This window comes from Eretmochelys imbricata, chromosome 8 (genome assembly GCF_965152235.1).
Source record: "Eretmochelys imbricata isolate rEreImb1 chromosome 8, rEreImb1.hap1, whole genome shotgun sequence".
Lineage (NCBI taxonomy): Eukaryota > Metazoa > Chordata > Testudines > Cheloniidae > Eretmochelys > Eretmochelys imbricata.
The window spans coordinates 14,614,023-14,638,806 of NC_135579.1; the positions used below are offsets into that span (position 1 = coordinate 14,614,023).

General features: G+C 39.8%; 1 protein-coding gene across 1 annotated transcript; it reads right to left on the minus strand.

Moving 5' to 3' along the window:
• Positions 1-623: 623 nt before the first annotated feature.
• On the minus strand, positions 624-23,870 carry MEIKIN (meiotic kinetochore factor). The gene is made up of 14 exons (XM_077825113.1): positions 23,714-23,870; positions 20,823-20,910; positions 20,457-20,535; positions 19,255-19,315; positions 16,561-16,689; positions 14,749-14,943; positions 14,454-14,493; positions 13,801-13,865; positions 11,851-11,945; positions 10,509-10,691; positions 6,245-6,328; positions 4,977-5,102; positions 4,451-4,607; positions 624-670 (listed from the first exon to the last, which is right to left on the minus strand). Exons 1-14 carry the CDS (start codon positions 23,868-23,870, stop codon positions 624-626), a joined length of 1,506 nt encoding a protein of 501 aa, XP_077681239.1.
• Positions 23,871-24,784: the final 914 nt, after the last annotated feature.

The window sequence follows — 24,784 nt, forward strand, 5'->3', positions numbered from 1 at the left end:
AATATGGGATTTCATCTAGACCTTCAGTAGATATTTTTCCATATGGCAAGAACACCACGATAAACTAATTAGTCTCTGTTCAGAATGACCATATCAGATGCTGTAGAACAGGACTGAGGTACATATGCAAACTGTCTACTTGGATCACATCAACATTAAGTTTATCACTTTCATGATTATTCTTAACTAAAAAAATAATCAGGACTTCAGCACTACTTTTAAAGTTTTCATAATTTTCTTTATAAATATTAGCAAGTTGGCATATCAATCCAAATGTTTCTATTTAATACAATTTAATCACCCATCCCTCCATGCATATTCTTTCAATTAATTGAATATAGATTAATCGAATATATGGTGCACCTACAGAACACTGCCCGAGTTGAAATATCACTTATTTGTACAATTTTTTCTAAACAAATCATTAAGAACTTCCTGCAAGGCATGTGTGAACACGCTATTTCAAATGCCTCAACAACTGACATCTGTAGATAATGGACTACACTATACAATGCAGGTTACACTTCTGTGAGCCTCCTCTTCTATATTGTGATCATATACTTCTGCCCCTTACAGTGGGACCTTTAACACTTTCATTTGACTCCTGAAGAAAACCAAAGAGCTCATCCATGGTCACTGTAGACCCAGTTTTTGGTACTTGTAATAACATCTGAAAAATAATGTAAGGGTAAAAGTTTATCATACATGTAAAAACTCTCTCTCTAGAATATATCAGTCTAAAATTCTTTAGTTAGTCTGTGGCATAACTGGTATGTATAGTCAGCCCTCTGCTGAGTGGTAGCAGGTACCAGGGCCTTACAGGTCAGCTTCCTGTTAGAGGAGAAATCAGCAATGCAAAGTTTGGGTATATTCTTAATACAACTTGTTTATTTTACATTATATACCCCAGCCCTTGACAGAGGTGGTCACAGCATGCCAGCAATCCCCTCTCTTAAAAAATCTCAGCCAAAACAGATTCCCAGGAAGCAACTGTTTCAAGAGCTGACTAGTTAGAAAGATTAAGGAACAGAGCAAACTCGCTTTTACTTCTTGCCACGGCTCCTCTAAAAAGAAATGTCAAAAAGTATTTCTTCAGAGAAAGAACAGTACTCTCACTAATGAGACCTTGTAAGACTATGTGCAACTGCGCCATCTGGTGACCCTCAGGATAACAGTATTTAAAATTTGTGCAGCTATTTGTTCTGCAGACATTTTCCCCCTAAAAGTTACAGATAAGGAGTACTGTCCTGATCCTGCTCTTATTAGTAAGTGGCTATTGTCTACATACAATAAAGTATTTCTCAGGGATTGCCAGTATATGCAGAAATGTATGTGCGTGACAATTCCATGGAAATGAATTTCAGGATATGGTTCTAGGAATTCTTTAGGTGTACCCATGTTTCTGATAGCTTAACAAGACAAACGCCTGAAAAGACATGCTTACAGCGAGCTAACAGTATTTTGAGTTTAATACCTTAAGTTTGCCTTTTACATACGTACCAGAGGACTGAACTTGGAACCATTCTGCACACAGAATACCCCAAATGAATTGACATCTACTCTACAGAACTATGATCAGATCCTCCACAAGTGAAATTTAAAGGGGGTGAAGGAGGATCACAGAAATAGATGAAGTGGAAGTAGACCGTATACAGAGGGGAAAATATATGCAGAAAGAGGAACAAAAACAAATGGGATTTAAACATTTTTGTACAGCTATTGGAAATTTGACAGATTAAATACCAGTAGCATAAGTTTTTAGTAAATTAGTTTCACTTAATGCATTAAATGTAACAATTACGTAAAGTTAAATATCAGTCTCAAACTTTTAAGTTAATAGGAGCTCTTAAGTGCTCAGTACTTTTGAGAACCTAAGTTTAAAACATTCAGTTCTCCAAGTCTTATGTACAGCACAGTACTTTCTCAAAAAGAGGAGTTTTCCAATGCAGTGTTTATAGTTTGAAACATTTCAATAGAGGAGTTCTATAACATGCCAGAGCTACAGTATGAAAAAACTGGATAATCCGTTCAAAATAATCCAGAAAGTAGGGTATTATGGGAAATGTACGTACGAGGCTCAATTCTACAAGCTACTAAACACACTGACCCCAATCCAGGAAAACTTAGGCACATGCTTAATTTTAAACATAAGCATATTTCCATTGAAATCAGTGCAATTAGTCACACGTGGTTAATTTTAAGCATATGCTTAATGCCTTAACTTAAATGGGAATATTCTTATGCTTGATGGTAAGCATGTCTTTGCTGGGCTATGGCCAGAGTTCTCAGTCCATTGCAGGATCAAGCCCACTGTAAGGTAGCCAAGAACCTCTAATTTCTACCACCTCCCCCCAGGAAGGTTAAATGAGTTTATAATGGACGGTGGATATTTTAAAAAGATTTCATGAGTCTACTTGTGACCTGATCGGAATTTGATTTCCGATTTCAAGGTAAAGGCTACATGCAAACCCAGCCTACCATCTTGCTAACGCTTCTGCTATGAGAAAGAACTCAAAAAACTAGAACAGCAAAGAAGCTCTGAATTCCCCTTCTGCTCATGAATAAGCATTTTGTAATACTTTATAAATACGTGTACATCTTGATTTAGAATTGGATCACATTATGTTTTACAAGTGTCCCATTATTCCTGAACCAATGTTTATTTTAGTTACTTACTACCAGTTATTTTGGAATAGGTTCTGCATTTTTCTAATGCCATTGTGCACAAGATGAAAAGAGAACACTCCCTTGTCACTGTACTCCTATATCTATACAGAGGAAAGGAGTACTTGTGGCACCTTAGAGACTAACCAATTTATTTGAGCATGAGCTTTCGTGAAAGCTCATGCTCAAATAAATTGGTTAGTCTCTAAGGTGCCACAAGTACTCCTTTTCTTTTTGCGAATACAGACTAACACGGCTGTTACTCTGAAACCTGTCATTATACAGAGGAGTAGCTATTGATAATTTTGACACATTTTGAAAAGCATTTAACCTATATTCTAGATGATCTATGTATTCTTTTAATATGGTAAAATGTAAACAATATCTTTTGCATTAAAAACGCCCATGAGCCATTTTGTGCTAGTGTCTCGTCTCTGGGTTGAAGCTAAATAATGCCATAGTCTAAATGGCCAACTCGCTGTAAATAGTTTTTCTGAAAAAGTTCTTGAAAGAAATAACATTCTTAAAACTAGAAGAATGTCTTAAACTTAACTACTAAGTAGAGACATGCCATCCAGAGGCATGCTAAGAAATCTGCAAATGAAAAGTTTACAGTATTAGTGAGACCAATACTGGAATACTACATCCAGTTCTGGTGTTCATGTTTTAAACAGGATGTTGGAAAAATAGGGAAGGGAGCCACAAAAATTGTTTGTGGGCTGGAGAAAATGCCATAGAGGGGGAAACCATTCATCCTATCGGAAAGGATACCGAGAGGTGACTTGATTACAGTGTCTAAGTACCTTCATGGTGAGAAAATACCAGTTACTTAAGAGCACTAATCTAGCAGGGAAAAGGCAAAACAAGAACCAGTGGCTGAAAGCTGAAGCCAGACAAATTCAAAGCAGAAATAAGGCACAAATATTTAACAGGGACGGCAATTAACCATTGGAACAAACTATCAAGAGAAGTGGTGGATGTGCCATCTTGTAATAGTCTTCAAAATAAAGACTGGATGCCTTTCTGGAAGATCTGATTTATTCAAACAAGTTATAGGGCTCAACAAGATAACTGGGATGGAAGAGGAAGATGCAACAAAATGAGCAATGTTTAGCAGAAAACTAAAAGCCTCAGCTGGCCACTAGCCTAACCAATTCCAGGGTATGATTTGTCAGCATCATGGCAAAGGTGGGTTTTAAGGAAGGATTTAGAAAAGATATCGTGGCAGCTTCATAAATATTGACACGGAGTTTTATTCCCAACCATAGGGCAGCATGGGCCTAAAGTACAGAGGTACCTGAAGCATCAGAAAAGTGGGTAAATGAGGCTGTTAGCATTGGCAAAGCAAAGGTGTGGTAGAGGATCAATGCCCTGATAAGTTGTGTAGGTCCAATTTTAATACCTCCTTCCTGTCCTTTTGGGGGTGACCAAAAGGACCCATGTAATCTCTGTGGACAAGCAAATGCAGAAACTGCAACTATCTGTGGCCCTCGCATGGAGGATAGGCTCCAGTTAGAGTTTCGGGAAATTTCTTGAACACTCTCCCTATAATGCACAGTGATTTCACTACACAGGTGTGAAAGGTGTTTCATTTGGGAAGCTCAATAAAATGACAGCTTTCCTCTTCGAATCTTATGGAGAACATCTATGCTTCTCTGTCGCACCACTTTATTATAATTTTTCCATCTCAGATGCAGGGGTGTGTGTTTTAAAGAAACTACAACTCCCATGCTCAAGCAAGTATTTCTATCATTTGCATATGAAACAATTTTCTATATTCTGTTACCTTCAGGTATTCCTTCAGGGGGATGCAATGTGTTTCTGTTTACTGGAGTTCGGTGAACCATGGAGACCCTAAGCCCTGGTGACGTTTTAATAATAGAGCAGATTTCTTTGTTTTTTGTATTTGATTTCTTGTTTTGTGTTTCTTTGTTATGCAGAGACTGAAAAGAAGAGTGAAGCAACTCCAGTTATATAACAGCTATTGGCATGTAAGTGATCTTCTCACACACCTTCTTTAAGGGAAGGTCTTGATATCAGAAGGAGTTTGTACAAAGAGGGAGGAATAGAGCCATTAGAGATCACAGATATCAAGGATATTACTACAGAATATTAAACTAAGATTACTCTTGAAGATTTAATTAAATACTATAGCAACAGTTCTCAAAATATTCAAGACACAAAGTCAAGCATTTAAATATTTTTATCATTAAGTTCTAGTCAACTGTGTATATTATTAGAATATTCTTAATGCATTCTATCATGAAACTATTAGGCTAGGGCTAAAAATATATATATCTCAAGATTACAACCTGATAAATTTTTTCTTCTGAACTCAAAGATGAAGGAACAATTTCTTCTGAGTTTACATATGGACCCGTTGAATTTAGGAATAAGTCTTCACCAAAAGAGGCCTTGTGCACTGGTGACAAGTTAAACTACACCTCAACCAAAATATAAGCAATATCAGTAATATGTACTTAAAATTCAGCTGATTTACTGGTAAGGTAATAAACAAAACTAAATTCAAATTGGCTAGCTCCTAAATGAGAGATGGCCTGTATTGAGAGAACTCCCAAATCACTGAAGAGTCACCTTGGGTAAATCATTTAGGATATGTCTTACACTGCAGCTGGAAGGGAGTCTCCCAGCCCAGGTAGACAGACTTGGAATAGAGGGGCTCATGGTAGTGCACTGAAAACAACAGTGTGGATGTTGCGGCATTGAAAGAAGCTCAGGCTAGCCTTCTGGGCTCAAACCCACCCAATCCCCTGGGTCTGAGCGCAGGTGTCTAGCCCAAGCCTCAGCCAGTGCCACAACATCCTCAATGCTATTTTTAGCATGCTTGCGCAAGCACAGTCTGTATCGGGGCTGGGTCTCCCTCTCAGCTGCAGTGAGGAAATCTTTATGCTCTGATTTAGTATCTGCACGTATAAAATGGGAATAATGTTAATATGTCTCACGCGGTTTGTTAGGGTTAATAAATTTGAGTATCCAAAGCAGGTTCAACAGAAAAAGCTTGATGTATTATAATCAACACACAATACTGGAGAGAGCCAGTACATCTTCCTTCTGAATAATTTGGTTCCATATTATGGAGTCTTCCTATTGAAGGAGCATCTCTCTCTAAAACTGTGCAGTTTGTTTTGTCTGAATTCATCTCATGTGTCCTGCACAAAGATAAAAACTAATGCATTAATCTAAGGAATTAAAGGTTTTTAAAATACAATTTAAATATAGGTGGCATTTGTTTTTAACAAACATTTTTGAAATATGTTGGTGCAAATAAAGCTGTAAGGTGTTCATTTAACTATATAAAATCATTTTAAAAATCAAACATTCAATGTTAACAAGTAGGTATTCTAAGAAACATCCAGTTGACTGGATTTGCTGCACAATAGTTTGTAACTTAAAAATGTATCACAAATCAGGTAATTGCATGCATAAGTGAGGCGTACAAATTGTACATCTAATTTATTCCTAAACAGTCTCAATTTATAAAAAAGATCAACTTTAACTCAACTGTTTTACCATATTAAAAAAATATAGTACCCAGTAGTGTTTTGTATATTCATCTCACCTCTAATTCTTCTGGCTGAAAGTATGCTGTGCTTGTTAGCAATTGTCTATTTTTTTCTGCGATCAATACTTTAGAATTCATTTCCTATTTAGAAATACAAGAGACATGTAAACATCAAAAATACTCTTGGCAATTTCCTTCATTAGTAATTTGGGGTCTTATTCTATTCCCTTTGTACAAAATGGTATATTCTGGGATTCTATTAAAATTTTAAGAAACTGATCTAAAAGGTAAAGTTACAGTTTATCCTACATTCATGTTACTTTTGTTCTTGTATTCTTTAAATGAAGTCATGGAATCAGTTTACTGCAGCATAAAGGGATGAGAGTTTACTCCTCAACCCCACCCTCAGATGGATAGATTAGACACTTCTTCCCTGTCTAGTGGTCTGATAGCAATTATATCTCTTCCCTGTATTCTCCAAATCATTCTGAATTAGGAAACAAGATAGAAGATACTAGTTGTCAGTGACACTAACTAGTTTTGTCTCCAAAGCAATCCACTTCATATCCCCCCACAACTTTCAGAATTAATTTAGTTTAATGTATTTGCCCTTGAGGGAATCTGATCATTTTTAAAAATCCAGACTTGTGACTTATTTTGATTTTCTGCAGCCATACGAATTCCACTTCATATGAATTCTGCCATATTAATTCTGCAGTCACTTACTGTGGAGGGTGAAAAGTCCTCTGAACATGTATTATTCAGGCTTTCAGTTTTGAGTAAGGCATAATTCAGAAAGTCTGATTTGTTTTGGAATTTAATAGTTGGAAGAGCCTAAACATACTGAAGAAAGAAGAAACATACAATACACAAAGTGATCCAAAAACCAGCATTCAGAGGCCCGAGGCTGATGTTAAGTCATTTGTAGGGTCTCCCCCAAACACATACTTTGTTTTTGTGAATCAAACTCAGTATGGAGGAAAGGGGGGAAGATAACAGAAAATGTGGAAATGGTGGAAGTGCTAACGACTTTTTTGTTTCAGTTTTCACCAAAAAGCTTAGTAGTGATCAGACATCTAACAGTGAAAGCCAGCAAAAATGAGGTAGGAACAGAGGCTAAAATAGGGTGAAAGTTAAAAATGACTTAGACAAGTTAGATGTCTTTTAGTCTGCAGGGCTTGAAGACATACATCCTAGAATACTCGAGGAACTATGCAAACTATTAGTGGTTATCTTTGAAAACTCATGGAAGATGGGAGAGATTCCAGAGGACTGGAAGAGGGCAACCATAGTACCAATCTATAAAAAGGGAATTAAGGACAATCTGGGGAATTACAGACCAGTCAGCTCAACTTCAGTATCCAGAAAGAGAATGGAGCAAATAATCAAGCAATCAATTTCTAGACACCTAGAAGATAACATGATAAGTAACAGTCAACATGGATTTGTCAAGAACAAATCATTTCAAACTACCCTAATAGCTTTCTTTGACAGGGTAACAAGCCTTGTGCATAGGGGGTCAGTGGTAGATGTAATAGATCTTGACTTTCATAAGGCTTTTGATACGGTCTCACATGACCTCCTCATAAATATAACCTAGATGGAGCTATTATAACGTGGGTGCATGACTGGTTGGAAAACCATTTCCAGAGAGTAGTTATCAGTGGTTCACAGTCAAGCTGGAAGGGCATATTAAGTGGGGTCCTGGAGGGATAGGTCCTGGGTCCAGTTCTGTTCAATATCTTCATAAATGATTTGGGTAATGGAATAGAGTACACTTACAAAGTTTGTGGATGATACCAAGCTGTGAGCAGTTGCAAGTGCTTTGGAGGTTAGGATTCAAAATGATCTGCACGAACTGGAGATATGGTCTGAAGTAAATAGGATGAAATTCAATAAGGACAAATGCAAAGTATTCCATTTAGGAAGGAACAATTACATACATAACAAAATAGGAAGTGTCTTCCTAGGAGGGAGTACTGCAGAGAGGGATCTGGGGGTTGTAGTGCATCACAAGCTAAATAGGAGTCTCTAACACTGTCAAAAAAAAAGCAAACATTCTAGGAAGTATCATCAGCAAGAGTGTTGTAAACAAGATACAAGAAATAATTCCTCTACTCTACTCTGTGCTCATAAGGCCTCAGCTGCAGTATTGTGTCCAGTTCTAGGTGCCACATTTCAGGAATGATGTGGACAAATTAGAGAGTTTGGATGAGAGCCACAAAAATGATTAAAGGTCTAGAAAAACATGACTTGTGAGGAAAGATTGAAAAAATTGGTTTTAATATGAAGAGAAGACTGAGGGAGGGGGACATAACAGTTTTTAAGTACATAAAAGATTGTAACAAGGAGAAGGGTGAAAAATTGTTCTCCATAATCTGACAGGACAGGACAAGAAGCAATGGGCTTAAATTGCAGCAAGGGAGGTTTAGGTTAGACTTTAGGAAAAACTTTGTAAAAGTCAGGATAGTTAAGCACTGGAACAAATTGCCTGGAGAGGATGTGGAATCTCCATCACTGGAGATTTTAAGAACATGTTAGACAAACACCTGTCAGGAATGGTCTAATTATTACTTAGTCCTGCCTTGAGTGCAGAGAATGGGATTAGATGACCTACTGAGATTCCTTCCAGTCGTACACGTAAATGATTTTATGCACATTTTTTGCCTATTTCTTTTCAAAAGCCATGAAAAAGGTAGAGATCTGAGAAAGTGACCAACTATTTTTGCTGCCTCTCCTCAGGCTAAATTTTTCCAAGTTTCCCAAACTCTTTGCTGCGCTTTTTATGCTACAGATGTCTTCATGAAGCATGCAGGGTAGTGTTCATTCCCAGGGAAGTTCCCATTTCTTTTAGATTGTTTTATAGCTAAGGCTACGATTTTTCAGGGATATTTTTAGTAAAAAAGTCATTGACAGGTCATGGGCAAAAAACAAAATCATGGAAGCCGTGACCTGTGCCTGACTTTTACTAAAAACATCCCTAACAAAATGGGGAGGGAGGAGGGTCCAGCATCCTGCCCCCATCCCACAGCAGCTGGAAGCTGTAGGGACCCCACTGTCTAGTAGCTGGGAGGGGTCCCCCTGCTGCCCTGCGGGACTGGAGCTGGGGGGTCCCCCCCACTTCCCTGCAGGGGGGCCTGCTAGCGATGGAGGCTGAGGAACTGCAGCGGGCCCGCTGCCCCCAAGCAGCTCCAGTGTCTGGGAGCTGCAGGGAGCCCATGGCCACTGAGCAGCTCTGGGGTTCCTCTGCTACCACTGCTGGCAACTGGGAGCTGCGGTGGGGCCCCAGCTACTTGGGGCAGCTGGGCAGTTCAGGGGTCGCCGGCAGCTGTGGCAGCTGGCCAGTTGCAGGACGTCCCACCACTGCGTGAGGGTCCCCTGCCACTCGCGGAGGCTGATCAGTTGCGGGGCCCCCAGAGTCACTGAGGTCGCTGGAAGTCATGGAATTCCGTGACATAATCTTAGCCTTACTTATAGTGTCTGAGACAGACATGTTGCATGCAGCAGATTTGATTTGTTCCAAAGCATTACAGCACTGGCCTAACTCTTCTCCCATTGAATTCCACTCTAATTTCTACTGCTGCATAAGACACATAATCCTCAAGGCCATACAACAGGCCTTCCCGCAGCTCCCATTGGCCAGGAACAGCAAACTGCGGCAACTGGGAGCTGCGGGCGGCCGTGCCTGTGGACGGTCAATGTAAACAAACTGTCTTGCGGCCCACAAGTGGATTACCCTGACAGGCTGCATGCGGCCCATGGGCCACAGGTTGCCCACCACTGGTCTAGACCAAGCTTTTTGTTAGAATTCTTAACTGTTGCACTACCAATGATCAAAGCACTAGTGTAGACCAGCTGCTGGAATCTTTACTACATACTCTAACACTACTCAGAGCAGGTGGTGAAGATGCCACTTGGCATTCTACACTAGCACTCCGTCCATTGTTAATGAAAGAATGGAGATGTTAACCAACCAGAAGCTTAGTATACACAAGACCACAATGAGTATAACATACTCTAACCAGATTCATTTTCAGCAATATAGGGCCTGATCCTGCATGCCTTGTGCACTCAGGACACTTATGCGTCAATGGGTGTTCTGGGTGTACAAGGAAGGCTGAAAATGGACTATGTAAATGTAAGCCTAACTTTCACTGCTTCAAAGTAAATATATACTCAGTTTGCCTGATACTTGTCATTTTGAGATTGCAGCTTTGTATCAACCTTCACAGCTTCCATCATTGCCCAGTGGAATTCTTTTATCTGTGGGAACTCCTCATTTTAAGCCTCCGTGGGTAAACAGCACAGTAGAAATGCTTACCATCTCAATGTCTGGTTGTTTGGATGACAGCACTTCCGCTGTCAACTCATGTGATTTAGTTGAAATGCGTTCTGCAGGAGATGCAAGCTGATGGCATGAAGATGTCTCACTCATTAACAGACTGCTGAATTTTACTTTCTTTCGGCACTTCATGTTTTTAGGATTAGCAGTTTGGTTATCAAGCTATAATGAGATGAACAATTATATTTTGTATTATAAAATGGACCCCCATTGTCACCATCTGAAGTGCCAGACAAAAGGATAGCATAATACATCGATTCTTAAGAGTCAGATTATTGCCTTACACCACACTCCTAGATCTAGTTAAGCACAGTTAAATTAATCAATGTAGGCAGTAGCACCTAGCCACCCAATCAGGGCTCTGGGTTCTGTTGCGCTAGACACTGCGCACACGCGCACACACACACACACACTCCCTGCCTCAAAATGCACACAAATCTAGTATTACTTCCGGCCATGGTTCCAGAGTGACCCTCACTCGGTCTCTCCAGAGGCACCCCTTTTAAGTGATAGGCCAAATGCCTACACTACTCTCAGAGCAGAATCCCATGACCTTTAGGTTGAGTCATCTGCTTACAACTCCTGTTTACCAACCATGTTTCCTCAGAAGGTCCAACTGGGCTTGGACCCTGCTTAGACTTCCCTTTTGGAGTTGTGAACAGTAGGTAGATGCAGTGACATGGAACAGTTTCTTCAAAACCAAGCATTATTTATCCATAGGAACATCGCAATCACAGTGAAAGGGGTTAAAACAAGGTATCTACATGCCTTATTGCCTGACCTAAGCTTAAGATTTCCCTCAAATTTGGGTAGGCCTACTTATCCTGCCTGCTCCCCTCTTTCTCTGGAAGCCAGCTTACAGTCTCTGCAGACTGTCTCTGCCTGTCAGCTTCAGGTCTGAGGCTTTTAACAGTGTCTACTTTCTAAAAGCCCTTACTCGGTCTCAAGATAGAGATGGTAATGTCTCCTTTGGATAGGCAAAGAACAACAAAAGGTTTTTACACCTGTATTGTCAGTTAAGCACCAGTAATCAGGGTGGTCTAAAGCCACTGTCTTTGGATTCTTGCAGATGTGCAAAAATTACCCAGGACTGAATTAATTCTTTGCACCCATGTAACAGTCAGCAAGCTAGAACACCTAAAAGATACAGCTATCTCCCAGGTTCTTTACACTTACCATTACCAAAGACCTGCAAAAATAATTGCCTTCAAAAACATTTAGGAAACACGGCCCATCAAGATATTACACTTTTTTTTAGTTCTCCTAGTGATATATGGGTGCTCAAATTACAACAAGGTATATTAATCATTAAAACCCTCACCTGTCTCTTTGGTCTTGCAGGTAATGAAGAGAATGTACTCCTTTTTATATCTGGAGTTTTTTCCATAGTAGACACAATTTTACACACTTGTTTTCCTGTGATGAAAACAATTGGTTTATTGGAGAAAAGGAGCATAGATGCTCTCCATCCCTACATTGTAAATTATCCCTTGAAAGAGAGAATCACAGATCATGCCACAATCCATATGCAGAGTTTGCTTCTCTTGCTCCCTGATTTTGCTCTGTTCCTGGTTCAGTCCTTGGTGGGAGAAGTTTAGAGTGCTTTTCCTGCTCGCCTGTCTCCCTACTGCTCCCTCTGCTGCTGCCCAACTTTGCACACAAACCACAGAGCAGAGAGCAAACACTATATAAGTCAGGAAGCAGCCTCTGATGGGGTCTGCCTGTGTTGATATTTTCAGCCCAAATTAACCAGAAAAAAATTAAGCAATTTTTTGGACCGTGGCCAAAACTGCAAAATTAGTTGGAATTCATTCAGAATTTGAGTTACCAGGAGCCACTCATGATATTAATAAGAGCCTTCACCTTCAAATACCACAAACAAAATAAAAAAATAAGACTCAGAATATAAGAATTAGCAGTCTAGTATCTGGCTAAATTAAACTTTTTTTATTTTTTAATTATTGGGGAAGGGTAAGAAATTGCCTTTTTCATTGGACACTGATGTGATTAACTGGTATACAGGGGGGTTTGGTTTCTCGTAAAAGTTGACTGTGTTCTGGATGAAACCTAGTTTTTACGGAAGGGGTTTTAACAAAGAGGTTCCTTCCCCCTCCCTTCTCCTGCTCATAGCAAGGCTCAGGCTTTGAGAGAGCTAATAGGTCAGGCACAAGCCTGGTTCTAATAGGGAGACCTGGGCTGTAAGTTTCATATAAAAGATAATGGAAGTTTCTATGGTTTTGGTTATAGATAGCAAGAGATTTGCTAACAGCAAATATAGTCAATGACCAGTGATGCGACGCCAGATGGGGAGGGCTCTGAGTTACTACAGAGAATTCTTTCCCAGGTGTCTGGCTGGTGGGGCTTGCCCACATGCTCAGGGTCTAACTGACTGCCATATTTGGGGTCAGGAAGAATTTTCTTCTGAATCAGATTCGCAGAGACCCTGGCATGGGGTCACCTTCCTCTGAAGCATGGGGCACTGATCACTTGCAAATTTAAAGTAGTTTAATAGGTGGATTCTCTACAATTTTAAGTCTTTAAATCATGATTAGAGGACTTCAGTTATGAGGTTATGAATCTATTACAGGAGTAGGTGGGTGAGGTTCTGTGGTCTACAATGTGCAGACTGTCAGACTAGTTGATAATGATGGTCCCTTCTAATCTTAAAGTCTATTCGGTTTATTAAAAACAGAACATTTTACTTTTAATAGTCCTTCTTAGCTTCTTTTCTGAGATTTAAGAACTATATAGTTCAGGTTTTTTTTTTTAAAAAGCACTTAACCTCAGTGGTACTTGTCTCTGCCAGATATTAAATACAGTGAAAAATAAAAGCAAGGAACTGCTTCTCACCTACCCCCTGCCAGTAAGACCAACAAGTCAAACCCCTTTCCCTACCAATATTAGCTATTATGAGCCCTTTCCTTCCAGTACACTCAGTCTTTATATTCCCTAAAATAATCCTTCCTGCATGCTGAGATCTCTCAGACCACACTGAAGTCACTGGCAGAGGAGATTAGGTGGCAAATTAATGTAAGCAGTTATCCAATTAACTGTGTTACCAAGACTTGCTGTCTTGAATAGCAATGTTCCTTATTGGTTTTCTGCAAGGTAGAGGGCTCGGCTGTCACTAGGTTGATAGGATCTAGTAAGACAGAATTCTTTGGGAATCAGTGTAACTGGTAGCAGACTCCAAATAAGTTTAAAGTGGAATAAAAAAATTTAATAGACTACTAATTTGCAAGTAGTACAACTATTTTAGGCCATGTTTTACCTGCTACAATTGTTGAAACATTCATCAATTCAGAAGAATCTTTATTGCATTTTGATGGTGACTCTCTGATAATAACAAATGAAAATTCTGTTATAAGTATCTTAAAATTTAGACATCAAAATAATTACAGAAAACTAATTATAAGATAGCTCTAAACTTTCCTCTTCATTTTCATCAAAGCAGCTTAGGAGTTCAGTTACCTTTTTTTGTAATGTAATTTTTCCACACAAAATAGCTGATCAAATGATTCAAATACAGTTTATCAAATCAAGTAGATTAAGAATATGAAGGGATTTTATAATTTAAAGACTGCAGAAAGCAAAAAGTAGTAACTAAAATCAAGTACTATATAGTGAAATATATCCAGAAGAATATCGAAAAATTTAGGTAGTGTGTAGTGGAGCCACTTAAAATCCAAGAAGTTTGCTTGTTTTAGTAGACATTTGTCTCAACCGTTCAAACACTTACTCACCCACTTATCTTAATTGATCAGTCCCACTTAAACCAGTGGGGCTGCTCAGACTGAAATCAAGCAGGTGCACAAGTATTTGTAGATCAGGACATTAATTTGCATATACGGGACAAAATAAGGATATACGTGTGCTTTGTAGGTTTATTAAAAATTAAGTCAAATTCTCCGCTTTGAAGATTACCTCCCAAAGTACTGGTCTTGATGACCCTCTGATATGGTCTCTAAAAGACAAGAAAGTTTGAATTTAAAGATAGCTATGAAAGGTAGAGGATATCCTACTACATATTAATATTTATATAAAGTGTATTATAAACATGAACATTATCTTGAGGTGCTATTCACTATAGTGCAGAAGGGCCTTTCCAATGAATTAACTAAAGCATAGAGACTTACAAGGTCTTTCTAGAGTGAACTCTATTTAGTTTTAAATAAAGTGAAATAAGCATTTGAAATAATTTAATATAAAAAGAAGTCACCTAATATCTCTGAAAGATTTGAAAGCTGCAGCATCTTATCTATGGTCACTGCTTTGCTGGTGTCCAGGAGAGTAGAATTCTTATATTTGAGAAATTCCTCAGGATTGGAATTATTTCTGTCTGAACACAGAAGATACAGTTGGAAGTTGCCTTTCACTCTGTAGTTAATTCCTTTACCAAATGTATAATATAGACCTGTGATGTTTGAAAGATAAGTCCCTCATTTAGGGTGAAATGCATTGTGAGAGGTCCTTTGCCAGCTGTTGCAGCCAATCTCTTCCCTACATACCTTGCAAAAGCAAAAACCCATAATTTCCTTTCTTGTTTTTTAATATAAATCACAGCTGAAATCTCTGATGCAATATAGTAGATCAGCGTACACTGCAAATGCAATTTTTATCCAATGATCTCGAAGCATTTAAAACATTAGGCCTAGACTGTCAAAAGGCACAATCTGTAGGCTTATTCTGGCCAATAGCACTTGAGGAACATGAATTCATGCCCACAAAAAAAGGTCAGACTTTTGAACATTTAAAGCTAAGGTCTGTGGAAAGGCAGAATGAGTCTAACTGGATACTGAATACCAAGTATGATTAACAGTCCAACAGATTTTTTTTGTGCATCAAGGCAACATGCAGTGTCTCTGATATAGGGAACAGGATGCACCAGAACTAGGGGGATCTTTCAGCATTTACATTGTGCTCCATGTTTAAATGTCCAGTGTCTTTATTTTGTTATCCAATGCTGACACCTGTCAGAGTGGACATCCTTAAAGGAGTACATATACATAGAAAAGTAAAGTTTTGTTGCATATGTTAAATGCTTTTCTATTGTACGCAAGTTCAAAATATCTTTCCCTTTGATTTTTTTAAAATTCTAACTTTACCTGCTTTAGTCCCTAATTAAACATTATGAACTTTAAAATCAGCAAAGAGTCCTGTGGCACCTTATAGACTAACAGACATATTGGAGCATGAGCTTTCATGGGTGAATACCCACTTGGTTGGATGCATGTAGTGGAAATTTCCATACCAGGTATCAGAGACTTCAAAGAGAAACTGCTGAGCTTCAGTTCATTTGCAAATTTGACACCATCAGCTCAGGATTAAACAAAGACTGATTTGGCTCGCCAACTACAAAAGCAGTTTCTCCTCCCTTGGTGTTCACACCTCAACTGCAAGAAGAGGGCCTCATCCTCCCTGATTGAACTAACCTAGTTATCCCTAGCCCAATTCTTGCTCGCATATTTATATCTGCCTCTGGAAATTTCCACTACATGCATCCGACAAAGTGGGTATTCACCCACGAAAGCTCATGCTCCAATACGTCTGTTAGTTTATAAGGCGTCACAGGATTCTTTGCTGCTTTTACAGATCCAGACCAAAACAGCTACCCCTCTGAAGCATAAACTTTAAAAGAAATCTGGGCTAGATCCTGACCCTATTTTAATTGCTGTGCATTGCTCAGGCCACCCTATCCCAGACACATTTTGGGGGTGGATGGGGATGTGGCCAGAGCATGCTGTGCTCAGCTATCTCCAGCTAGTACTAAAGTCCCCAAGGAACCACTTCTGCCAGCCTTTAAAACTACTTCAAATTATGCATATGGCCAGTCAGCCCCTAGATTGGAGGATCAAGCCCCTGTAGATCCTGCAATGAGCACAGCCTGGCTCAATCCAGAGATCTGACCCAAGGAGTAAAAGATACAAATATTCAGATATAATAGTATAATTAACTATATCTATGTATCTTTCTACACCCATCATATCTTTCTACATCAGGCTGAAAATCCAATTTGAAAATTAAATTTTACCTAAACTATCTTCATCCCTGAATATTTCAGGTGATGGGCAACTATTCATGCTATCAGTAGACTCTGTACTGGAATCCATGTCCAAACAGCTCAGTAGAAAGGTAGAGACACCTGTAGGCAGAGTCATTCCTATAATTTAAGAGGAAAAAATGGTTGAAACATTGTCAATGGACCATCAGGTGAGGGTATAAACTCTGATCCTGCAATTGGCTAAATATCTTCAATTATTATGGGTAGTTTTAAAATACAACATTTTAACACAAAAGTGCAAAATAAAACCTGGCTTATCTTTATTCTTTAAAGGAAGTAGGTATCTCACTCATTTCATGCAAGATTCATTTTAAAAAATGACAAGGTTTGGGCTGCAAGATGCAGACAGATTTGTTTTGAACGTTAAAATCCATCAGACATGTGGCCATAAGCAGCTAGCAGCTTGTCATAAGAATGGTAAGGTCTTTTGATATTTGGAGAAACTCTTGATGTGTGCATGAAGTTAGTTGTGGATCAACTCATCCATCCTCCTTCTCCAGAGAAAGAACCTCATAGGTTAGTGTCAACTTAAAGGGGACTCTTATACAAGCTCACACTGCAGCAGAGCTCCCTGTGTAGTCATATATACTGTCCTTTAAATGAGATACTAAATCTACAGTAGATCCCTTCTGGCAGGGGTCTAATGGAAGTCTAGGTAGAATCTGAATATTCCATGGCACTTTTCAACAAGTAGGGATAGCCCTGATTAACAGGCCTTCACTCAAAACTGTTCTTCTAGCCAAAGGACACAGATCTATTAGAGTAGCTAGGTAATCCTCCCAGTGACATTTTGGAGACTGGCACAGAGCTTAAACATGTTATCAATTATCCACCTAAAAACCTCTCTATATAATTAACTCCCAGAAGTAAGCTTGTTACACAAGAGACTCCATTCCCTTGGGTATAGCCAGAGCTGGTGCTAGGCATAAGCAGACTAAACTTTAAAAGAAATCTGGGCTAGATCCTGACCCTATTCTAATTGCTGTGCATTGCTCAGGCCACCCTATCCCAGACACATTTTGGGGGTGGATGGGGATGTGGCCAGAGCATGCTGTGCTCAGCATCTCCAGCTAGTACTAAAATCCCCAAGGAACCACTTCTGCCAGCCTTTAAAACTACTTCAAATTATGCATATGGCCAGTCAACTAAACAATTGCTTTTAGGGCCCCAAGTAGCTCAAGGGAGCCCCCTATTTGCTTATTTTGCATTGGGGGATCAAAAATATTCCTGCTTAGGGTCCCCAGTGGGCTAGCACTGCCTCTGGGTCACATGGGACAGCATAATGGCTATCTGTTTAGATCATCCTGTTATATTCGGTTGGCCTTCTTTAGTACACTTAGAGACTCACCAAAAGGCATTATTCAAGTTCAAGGGTTAGAATTCTATCATACTGTTGTCTGGGACACTTGACTACACCAGAGGTATAACTGAACTGAAGATTGCAACTGGAAAGATTAGGGAAAAATTAGACAAAAATAGTTGAGGATAGACCACTCTTCCACCTGAACCTCAGATAACTACAGCCAATCTTAAGAGGCCAAGTAATACTGATCATTAAAATGCCAAACGGTAACTAACAGGAATACATTCCTATATGCTCCTGGAAAGTTAAGAATACAGAGAAAGAGGGCTTTTCTGAGATGTGTCGATGATTTTGTAAGGAGAGTCCTCTTCATAAATGAAGGTAAAATATATTAGCCACTCAGAAGCACTTTGTAACAAAAGTTGACCAAACGCACGTTGGAATCAACAGAAATAGAAACCCAACCTGGATTCAAACAGCGCGTACTTTCTGAATGTAATATGCAGTGCTGTAGCTATGTCAGACTCTGGATATTCAAGAGACAAGACGAGTGAGGGTAATATCTTTTATTGGGCCACCTTCTGTTGGTGAAAGACAAGCTTTCGAGGTCATATAGAGCTCTTTGTCAGGTCTGGAAAAGGTTCTCAAGCCCATCACAGCTAAATACAAGAGCAAAAAAATAGAAATGTGCTAACTACTTGTATTAAACTTGTCCAACGCCTGTTCTCACTTTCAGGTGACGCTGTCAACAAGAAGCGGGCAGTATTATCTCCTGTAAATGTAAACAAACTTGTTTGTCTTAGCAATTGGTTGACTAAAAAGTAGGACTGAGTGGACTTGTAGGCTCTAAAGTTTTAGATGGTTTTGTTTTTGAGTGCAGTTATATAACAAAAAAATCTACATTTGTAAGTTGCACTTTCACGATAAAGAGCTTGTATTATGGTATTTGTATGAAGTGAATTGAAAAATACTGTTTTATCATTTTTACAATGCAAATATTTGCCATACAAATATAATACAACACTTGTACTCGCTGTTATAACTGAAATAAATATATTTGAAAATGTAGAAAAACATCCAAAAATATTTAATAAATTTCAATTGGTATTCTATTGTTGAACAGTGCGATTAAAACTGCGATTAACTGCGCTACTTTTTTTTTTTTGAGTTAATCGTGTGAGTTAACTGATTTATCAACAGCCCTACTTTCTGAATGTAGGGCAGTCTGAGCTAGTACAGGAATAATGCAGAAGTCAAATCTAAAAGTTGTTCTGTAATAGCAATATTTATAGAATGGTCCTTTAATTCCAATTTTTAAAGTTGTATATATTCTATATATAAATAGCCTAAAATGTACTCACCTGAAGTAGTCTCACTGTTTCTCAAACTTTCTTTACTTTCAGAGTTGATATGCAGAGATTCCTAAAATTAACAAGGGAAGATGCAGACGAAAATAGTAACAAATCTAGATTAAGAGATGTAATCAGATTTATTCTTTTATTATCAAGGATTCAAAAGAAAAGTTTTGAGAATGACAAATTTATGCAAAAAAGTTACTTAGGTTAACTGACAATTAAACCTGCCAGCACCACATAGCCAATATAGTTGTATCCTACTGTTTTGCATGTATCATTAGCAAAATTGCCATCCGACTTATTGTTCTGAATCTACTGTTAGTAAAAGTTGGCTTTATCCTAATTTTATTGCTTGGATAAAGCTTCAATTGAAGGCCTTCTGCAATCAAGGGAAGTTCTACATAAGCAAGAAGTGCAAGGCTAGTGCAAATATATGAAGCAAGAGAACACCACACACACCTTCTAGTTGACTTTTGCTTACAAGTAAAACTGATTTTCACAAATATGATGCCGATGCTGTGAAACGTGCACACAAGTAGTCTTATAGAACTCAAGGGGACTACTCACATCCATAAAGCTGAATGTTTGCATGATCAGGGCCCAGGTATCAAAGTAATTGATGGAAGGTAAATAAGGAACACCCAAATATAAATTTTACAGTAACATTTGAGGATAATCATTTTGCAGTCAGAAGTGATGGGACTTAGTTTATAGGATGTGTTTGAACTAAAAAGGATTTTGTAGAAAAAGTGTTTTGTTTTTTTTTGCTGTAATGACATTATCTAGCTATTATGTAGTACTTCTGATTTGTTAACGCCTTTATGAAGTGCTTTGAGATAAGTATTATCCCAGTTTTGCAGATGGAAAAACTGAGGCAGAATCCTGACATGACTTGACCAAGATCAGATAGCAGCTAGTAATAGTATTTCTGCATGTTTACCAGTTATATACCAGTTTTTGTTCTGGCAACCCACAGTGCAAAAAAAAGCTATAAAGCCAAGTTCAGCCCTAAACAAATGCATGTGACTGCCAATGACTTTGCAGTGAGTAATACTTTTGTAGAGAAGGGGAGAATTAAGCCTACAGCAGACAGGGACTCCATCCCTCCCACCGCTCCCCCCCCCCCAAAAACTTACCTTCCACCAAATAGTACCAACCAATAAAAATTAAGATTTAGTAAAGGGGGGTGGAGTAGAAAATGTTCATACCCTCAACAGCATAGTGCTTTTTTCCCTGATGTCTTCATTTTCTTCCATACCTGTAATTTTCTCATCATTTAATTGATCACTATGTTTGGAAAAAGAACACAGCAAAATGAAGTTTGCACTTGCATTACACATGCTAAAATTTAGCTCATTCTACAATTTTTAAATTTAAAAGTTAATTAGTCCTATGGAAGTCCTTAAAAAACAGCCTTTTAGACGGTGGTCAAATAGTTCAATAGATAACTGCTATCAGAATTTGGTAGGCATCTCTCCAACATTTATCAGACAGTTATGAATTTAGCACAAGCAGCTCTGAAGTTAAGTATTGTAACTGATAGTGGTATATTTTGAATGTGTGTTATCGCAGACCTCTGATCAGATGAACTGTTTGTTTTGGTCACTTCAGAGTTTTCTTTGATTTTTGGTAAGGCTTTCCGATTGGGATTTCCGTTCACACCTACAGAAAAGTGAATATTTAAATTTAGAACTAAGACTACCAATAGCAAAACTATAAAATTAATCTATAATGGGCAGGGTCATAGAAGACAAATGACAAGTTAAAAATCTTATTTAGAGACAGTCATCGATCTTTAATATGTTTACAGTATTGGGGTAAAACTCTGAACGAGGATCCTACCTTGCTATTTCTCCCCAGGTGCTTTGTTTGCTCACATACTAATATAATGAGACAAATCATACCATCTGGCTTAAAGAAATACAGCAGGCTGTTCAGAGTATGACAAGTCTCACTGGGTGTGACCCTTTCACAGGAAAACAGAATCAAAATTTTTGGAAGGGACATTTTCTGTGGGATTTGCAAAAGTTTTGAGTCCAACTAAATTTTAATAACTAACCCATTATAAACTCTGAATTTATAAATCAGAAGTCTTTTAAGTCTTTTTAACAGGGATTGGTTACCAATGAGAATGTTACATACATCCCTGATACTGAAAACTTAGAAAAATCAACACCACGCTTCATTGCTTGCATCCCAAACATTGCAGTACAATTTGACATAAGTCAATTTTATCACCAAGTTAGCTTTACATTGTGGATTTTGGGGATATAGGGATTTTTGGGGGGATGAGACGATTACAAAAAGCTAACAGCCAACATAAATCCTGAAAAATTAGACATTATAATTTCAGCATTAATAAGGTAAGATGTTATTTTCAGACACATGTAAGGTCATTCCTTAATGAATTCATCATTTTAAAGAGGGGTCCGAAGCTTCACCTCCATGCACATTTCTTCCTATTCACAAGGGAGAAAATAGAACTGAGACCAACCACTACATAGCACTCTGCAGCAGCCCCTGGCTGGGACTCCCTGGATTTTGGGATTGGACAGGATTCAGAGCCAAGAATCATCCCCTACTAAGCCCTTTCCCTCTGGATTTGTGTAGATGTTTACAGTTTATAAGCATATTAACTCTCTATGGGTCCTCTCCATGACTGCTATCAGCACCTATTCCATTGTACAAGGTGGCTCAGGCAACGGAAACAGCTCCTACAAATAAGAGTGGGAACCAGCAGAACAGGATCAAGGCAGAAACCAATCACAGGGTTTTAAAAGCTGCCTTTTAAAGAGAGTGTCTCCTTCTCAAATGAGTGAAACTTAATAATTCTTTTGTGGGAAATGAAACAGCTGATCTTGATAAATCATGATCTGTCCTCATATAAGCAACTCACACAAAGACCTCCAGTTTAAGTTCTATCTGTAGTCAGTGTCTGTGTACACAGATTTTTAAAGTCGCTAGACCCTTCCTGCCAAGTCTCAAAGGAGCCTCTCTTTTCTGAGGATTAGTATGAACTGTTTTTGAAGTGCCTCTCCTTGGTGATTAAGGGTTTTGTCATGTGTTTCAAGAAGGGTCACATCTTGGATGGCATAGGGAAACAAATTATGTCCCTCCATGGGAAATATCTATGAATAGTAAACAACTATTTAAATCAGTCTAGAAGAGCTATTGATTAAAGGAGAGAGCAAATCAAGACCGCTGGGTTCTATTCCCAGGTCCACCTCCACCTTGTGACCAAGTCACTGCATCCCCAGTTTCCCTATCTGCACAGTTTTATTAACTACGCTTTCCTACCTGTCAGATAACCCTCCCACAAACACACACTTGAAATGCACTGCCTCTTGCTGCTTGGAATACTCAAAACTCACAAAGACACCCTTTCTTCTCTACAGCCTACTGACCCTTGATGTTACATACATCAGAAGCACATGACCAGCAAGCTGTTTTTCCTTTTTAAATCCCAAGTAAAATCAACTTGTTTACATCAAACAGCAATTTAACAACATTTGGACTGTCTTAGGGATGATAAGGATGAGCCATTTTTATTCAACGTATATCTGACTGGTTTTTTTTTTAAGCACAGTACTTCAATGTGCATCTATATTTTGACAGGACTTGGGCCTACACTTTCCCTTTTCTTATTAGGTTAGAGTCATAACATGAAGGTTACATGACAAACAAGATGCAGCGGTGGCCAAGGAATGTACACAGCTGATATGTAGGCCACTCCTTGCACCTCTCAAACTATCAGAGCCTAAAACTGTTGGACCCAATATGGAAGCAAGACCCAGAATGGAGTGGTGAGAAATATGCCTTGAAATCCCACCTGTCAAGCAGGAGGGAAAATCAGTTATTGGCATTTAATGTTATTGAATGGAATGCACCCTGAAGAACAAGAAATCCATTATAGGATATAAAGGGGGACATCAGGGTTCCAAGACTTGAAGAGTATTCACTGTCTTGGTTTAGCCATCCTTTATTCTGGAAGTAAATTGTTTATATTTAAACAAGAACTCCAAAATGCACATAAAGTCAAATTGGATCTAGAGAGAGGCACATTGCCCTAATTAATGTGGGAAGGGTGAAAGGTAGCAGGTAATACCTCCTCCACAAGTTACACTGTAACACCACCACAAAGGGGCCTCAGTGTGGCTCTAGTGAGGATACATACAACCCCTCCCCACCATGCTGCACTACCGGGATCTGGCATGTAAACATCTCTTAATAAGCTTATCCCTCAGCATCTTGATAAGCCCACCCAACCTCAAGCTATATTTTTGCCTATCACACATTGTAGTGGCAGTTAAACTTCTAATGTGCCCATGAATGTTAAAGGAAACTCAGAGGAGGTGACAAGACTGAGTAACAGTTACTACTTTGGGCATGCTGTAGCTCATGAAAGCTCATGCTCAAATAAATTGGTTAGTCTCTAAGGTGCCACAAGTACTCCTTTTCTTTTTACTTTGGGCATGGGACTGGAAGAGGCGGCAGCAGGGCTGGAGGGTGCTGGCTTTTCTGCTGCCTTGGGGACCTGATAGCGCCACCCCAGGTAGGGGGGAGGAGCAGTACGCATTCTTCGGTCTCTGTCGGGCATAGGTACGCAGTCTGAACCACTCCATCTTCTTTTCTTTCTCCTCCCAGCAGTGCCTGCAAGCAAGTATGGGGCAGGGGGGAAGAGAATCAGAACAGTCAGGAGGAGCTTTATGTCATCCCCAAAACCTGCCCCAGGGGCAGGGGAACCCCCCTCCTCTTCCCCAAGCCATCCCCTTTACCCACCCCAGGGGCACTCCCCTTCCCTCCCCCAAGGCCATCCCCCTAGCCCACTTCAGGGACAGGGACAACCCCCTGACTCACCACAGGAGGGACAGCCCCCTCCCCTCAGGCCATATTCTACTCAGGCTCCCCTTCCCCCGGGGCAGGAGACGGGGTACCGCACACCTCCCACCCCAGCAACCACTCTCCCCCCGACAGCGCTCCCACACACAGGACAAAACGCCCTCCGGCGGCCGTTGAAGAAAACGGAGCCGGGAAGCTCCTTTATAAGCAACGGTCGCTGCCCAATAGGCCAACGCGGCCCCCTCAGTCCCGCCCACAATGTGCCCCGCCCGCTCCCCCAGCTACCAATCCGCCTCCCGGCAAGTCCCACAGCCGGCCGGCGGGCCGTGCTCCGCCCACTTGCCGCCTCGCGCAGCCCCCGCTGCCGAGCCGAGCGCTCCAGCAATCTCCTTCTAGGCCCCGCCCCCTCCAACGACCCGTCTGTCTTAGATCCACCCCCCCCCAACACCCCACCTCTCCTAGATCCACCGTCCACCCCTAACAAACCCTTAAATCCAGCCCTGCGCCAACACACCTGTCCTAGATCCAGCCCCCGAACTCCCTAACAACCACCTCCCCTAGACCCCCCCACCTAATGCCCTAAACCCACTCCTGTCCTAGATCCGGGCCCCTAACAACCCACCTCTTCTGAGAGCCCCCCCCCCCACCTAATGCCCTAGCAACCCACCTCCCCTAGATCCAGCCCTCACCCGACCCT

Coding starts and splice junctions, on each gene's coding strand:
- MEIKIN (XM_077825113.1), bottom strand. CDS start 23,870: ATGGAGTGGTTCAGACTGCGTACCTATGCCCGACAGAGACCGAAGAAT. Junction 20,536..20,822: donor AACAGTTCATCTGATCAGAG/GTCTGCGATAAC, acceptor TTCCAAACATAG/TGATCAATTAAATGATGAGA. Junction 14,494..14,748: donor AAATCTTTCAGAGATATTAG/GTGACTTCTTTT, acceptor CTTGTCTTTTAG/AGACCATATCAGAGGGTCAT.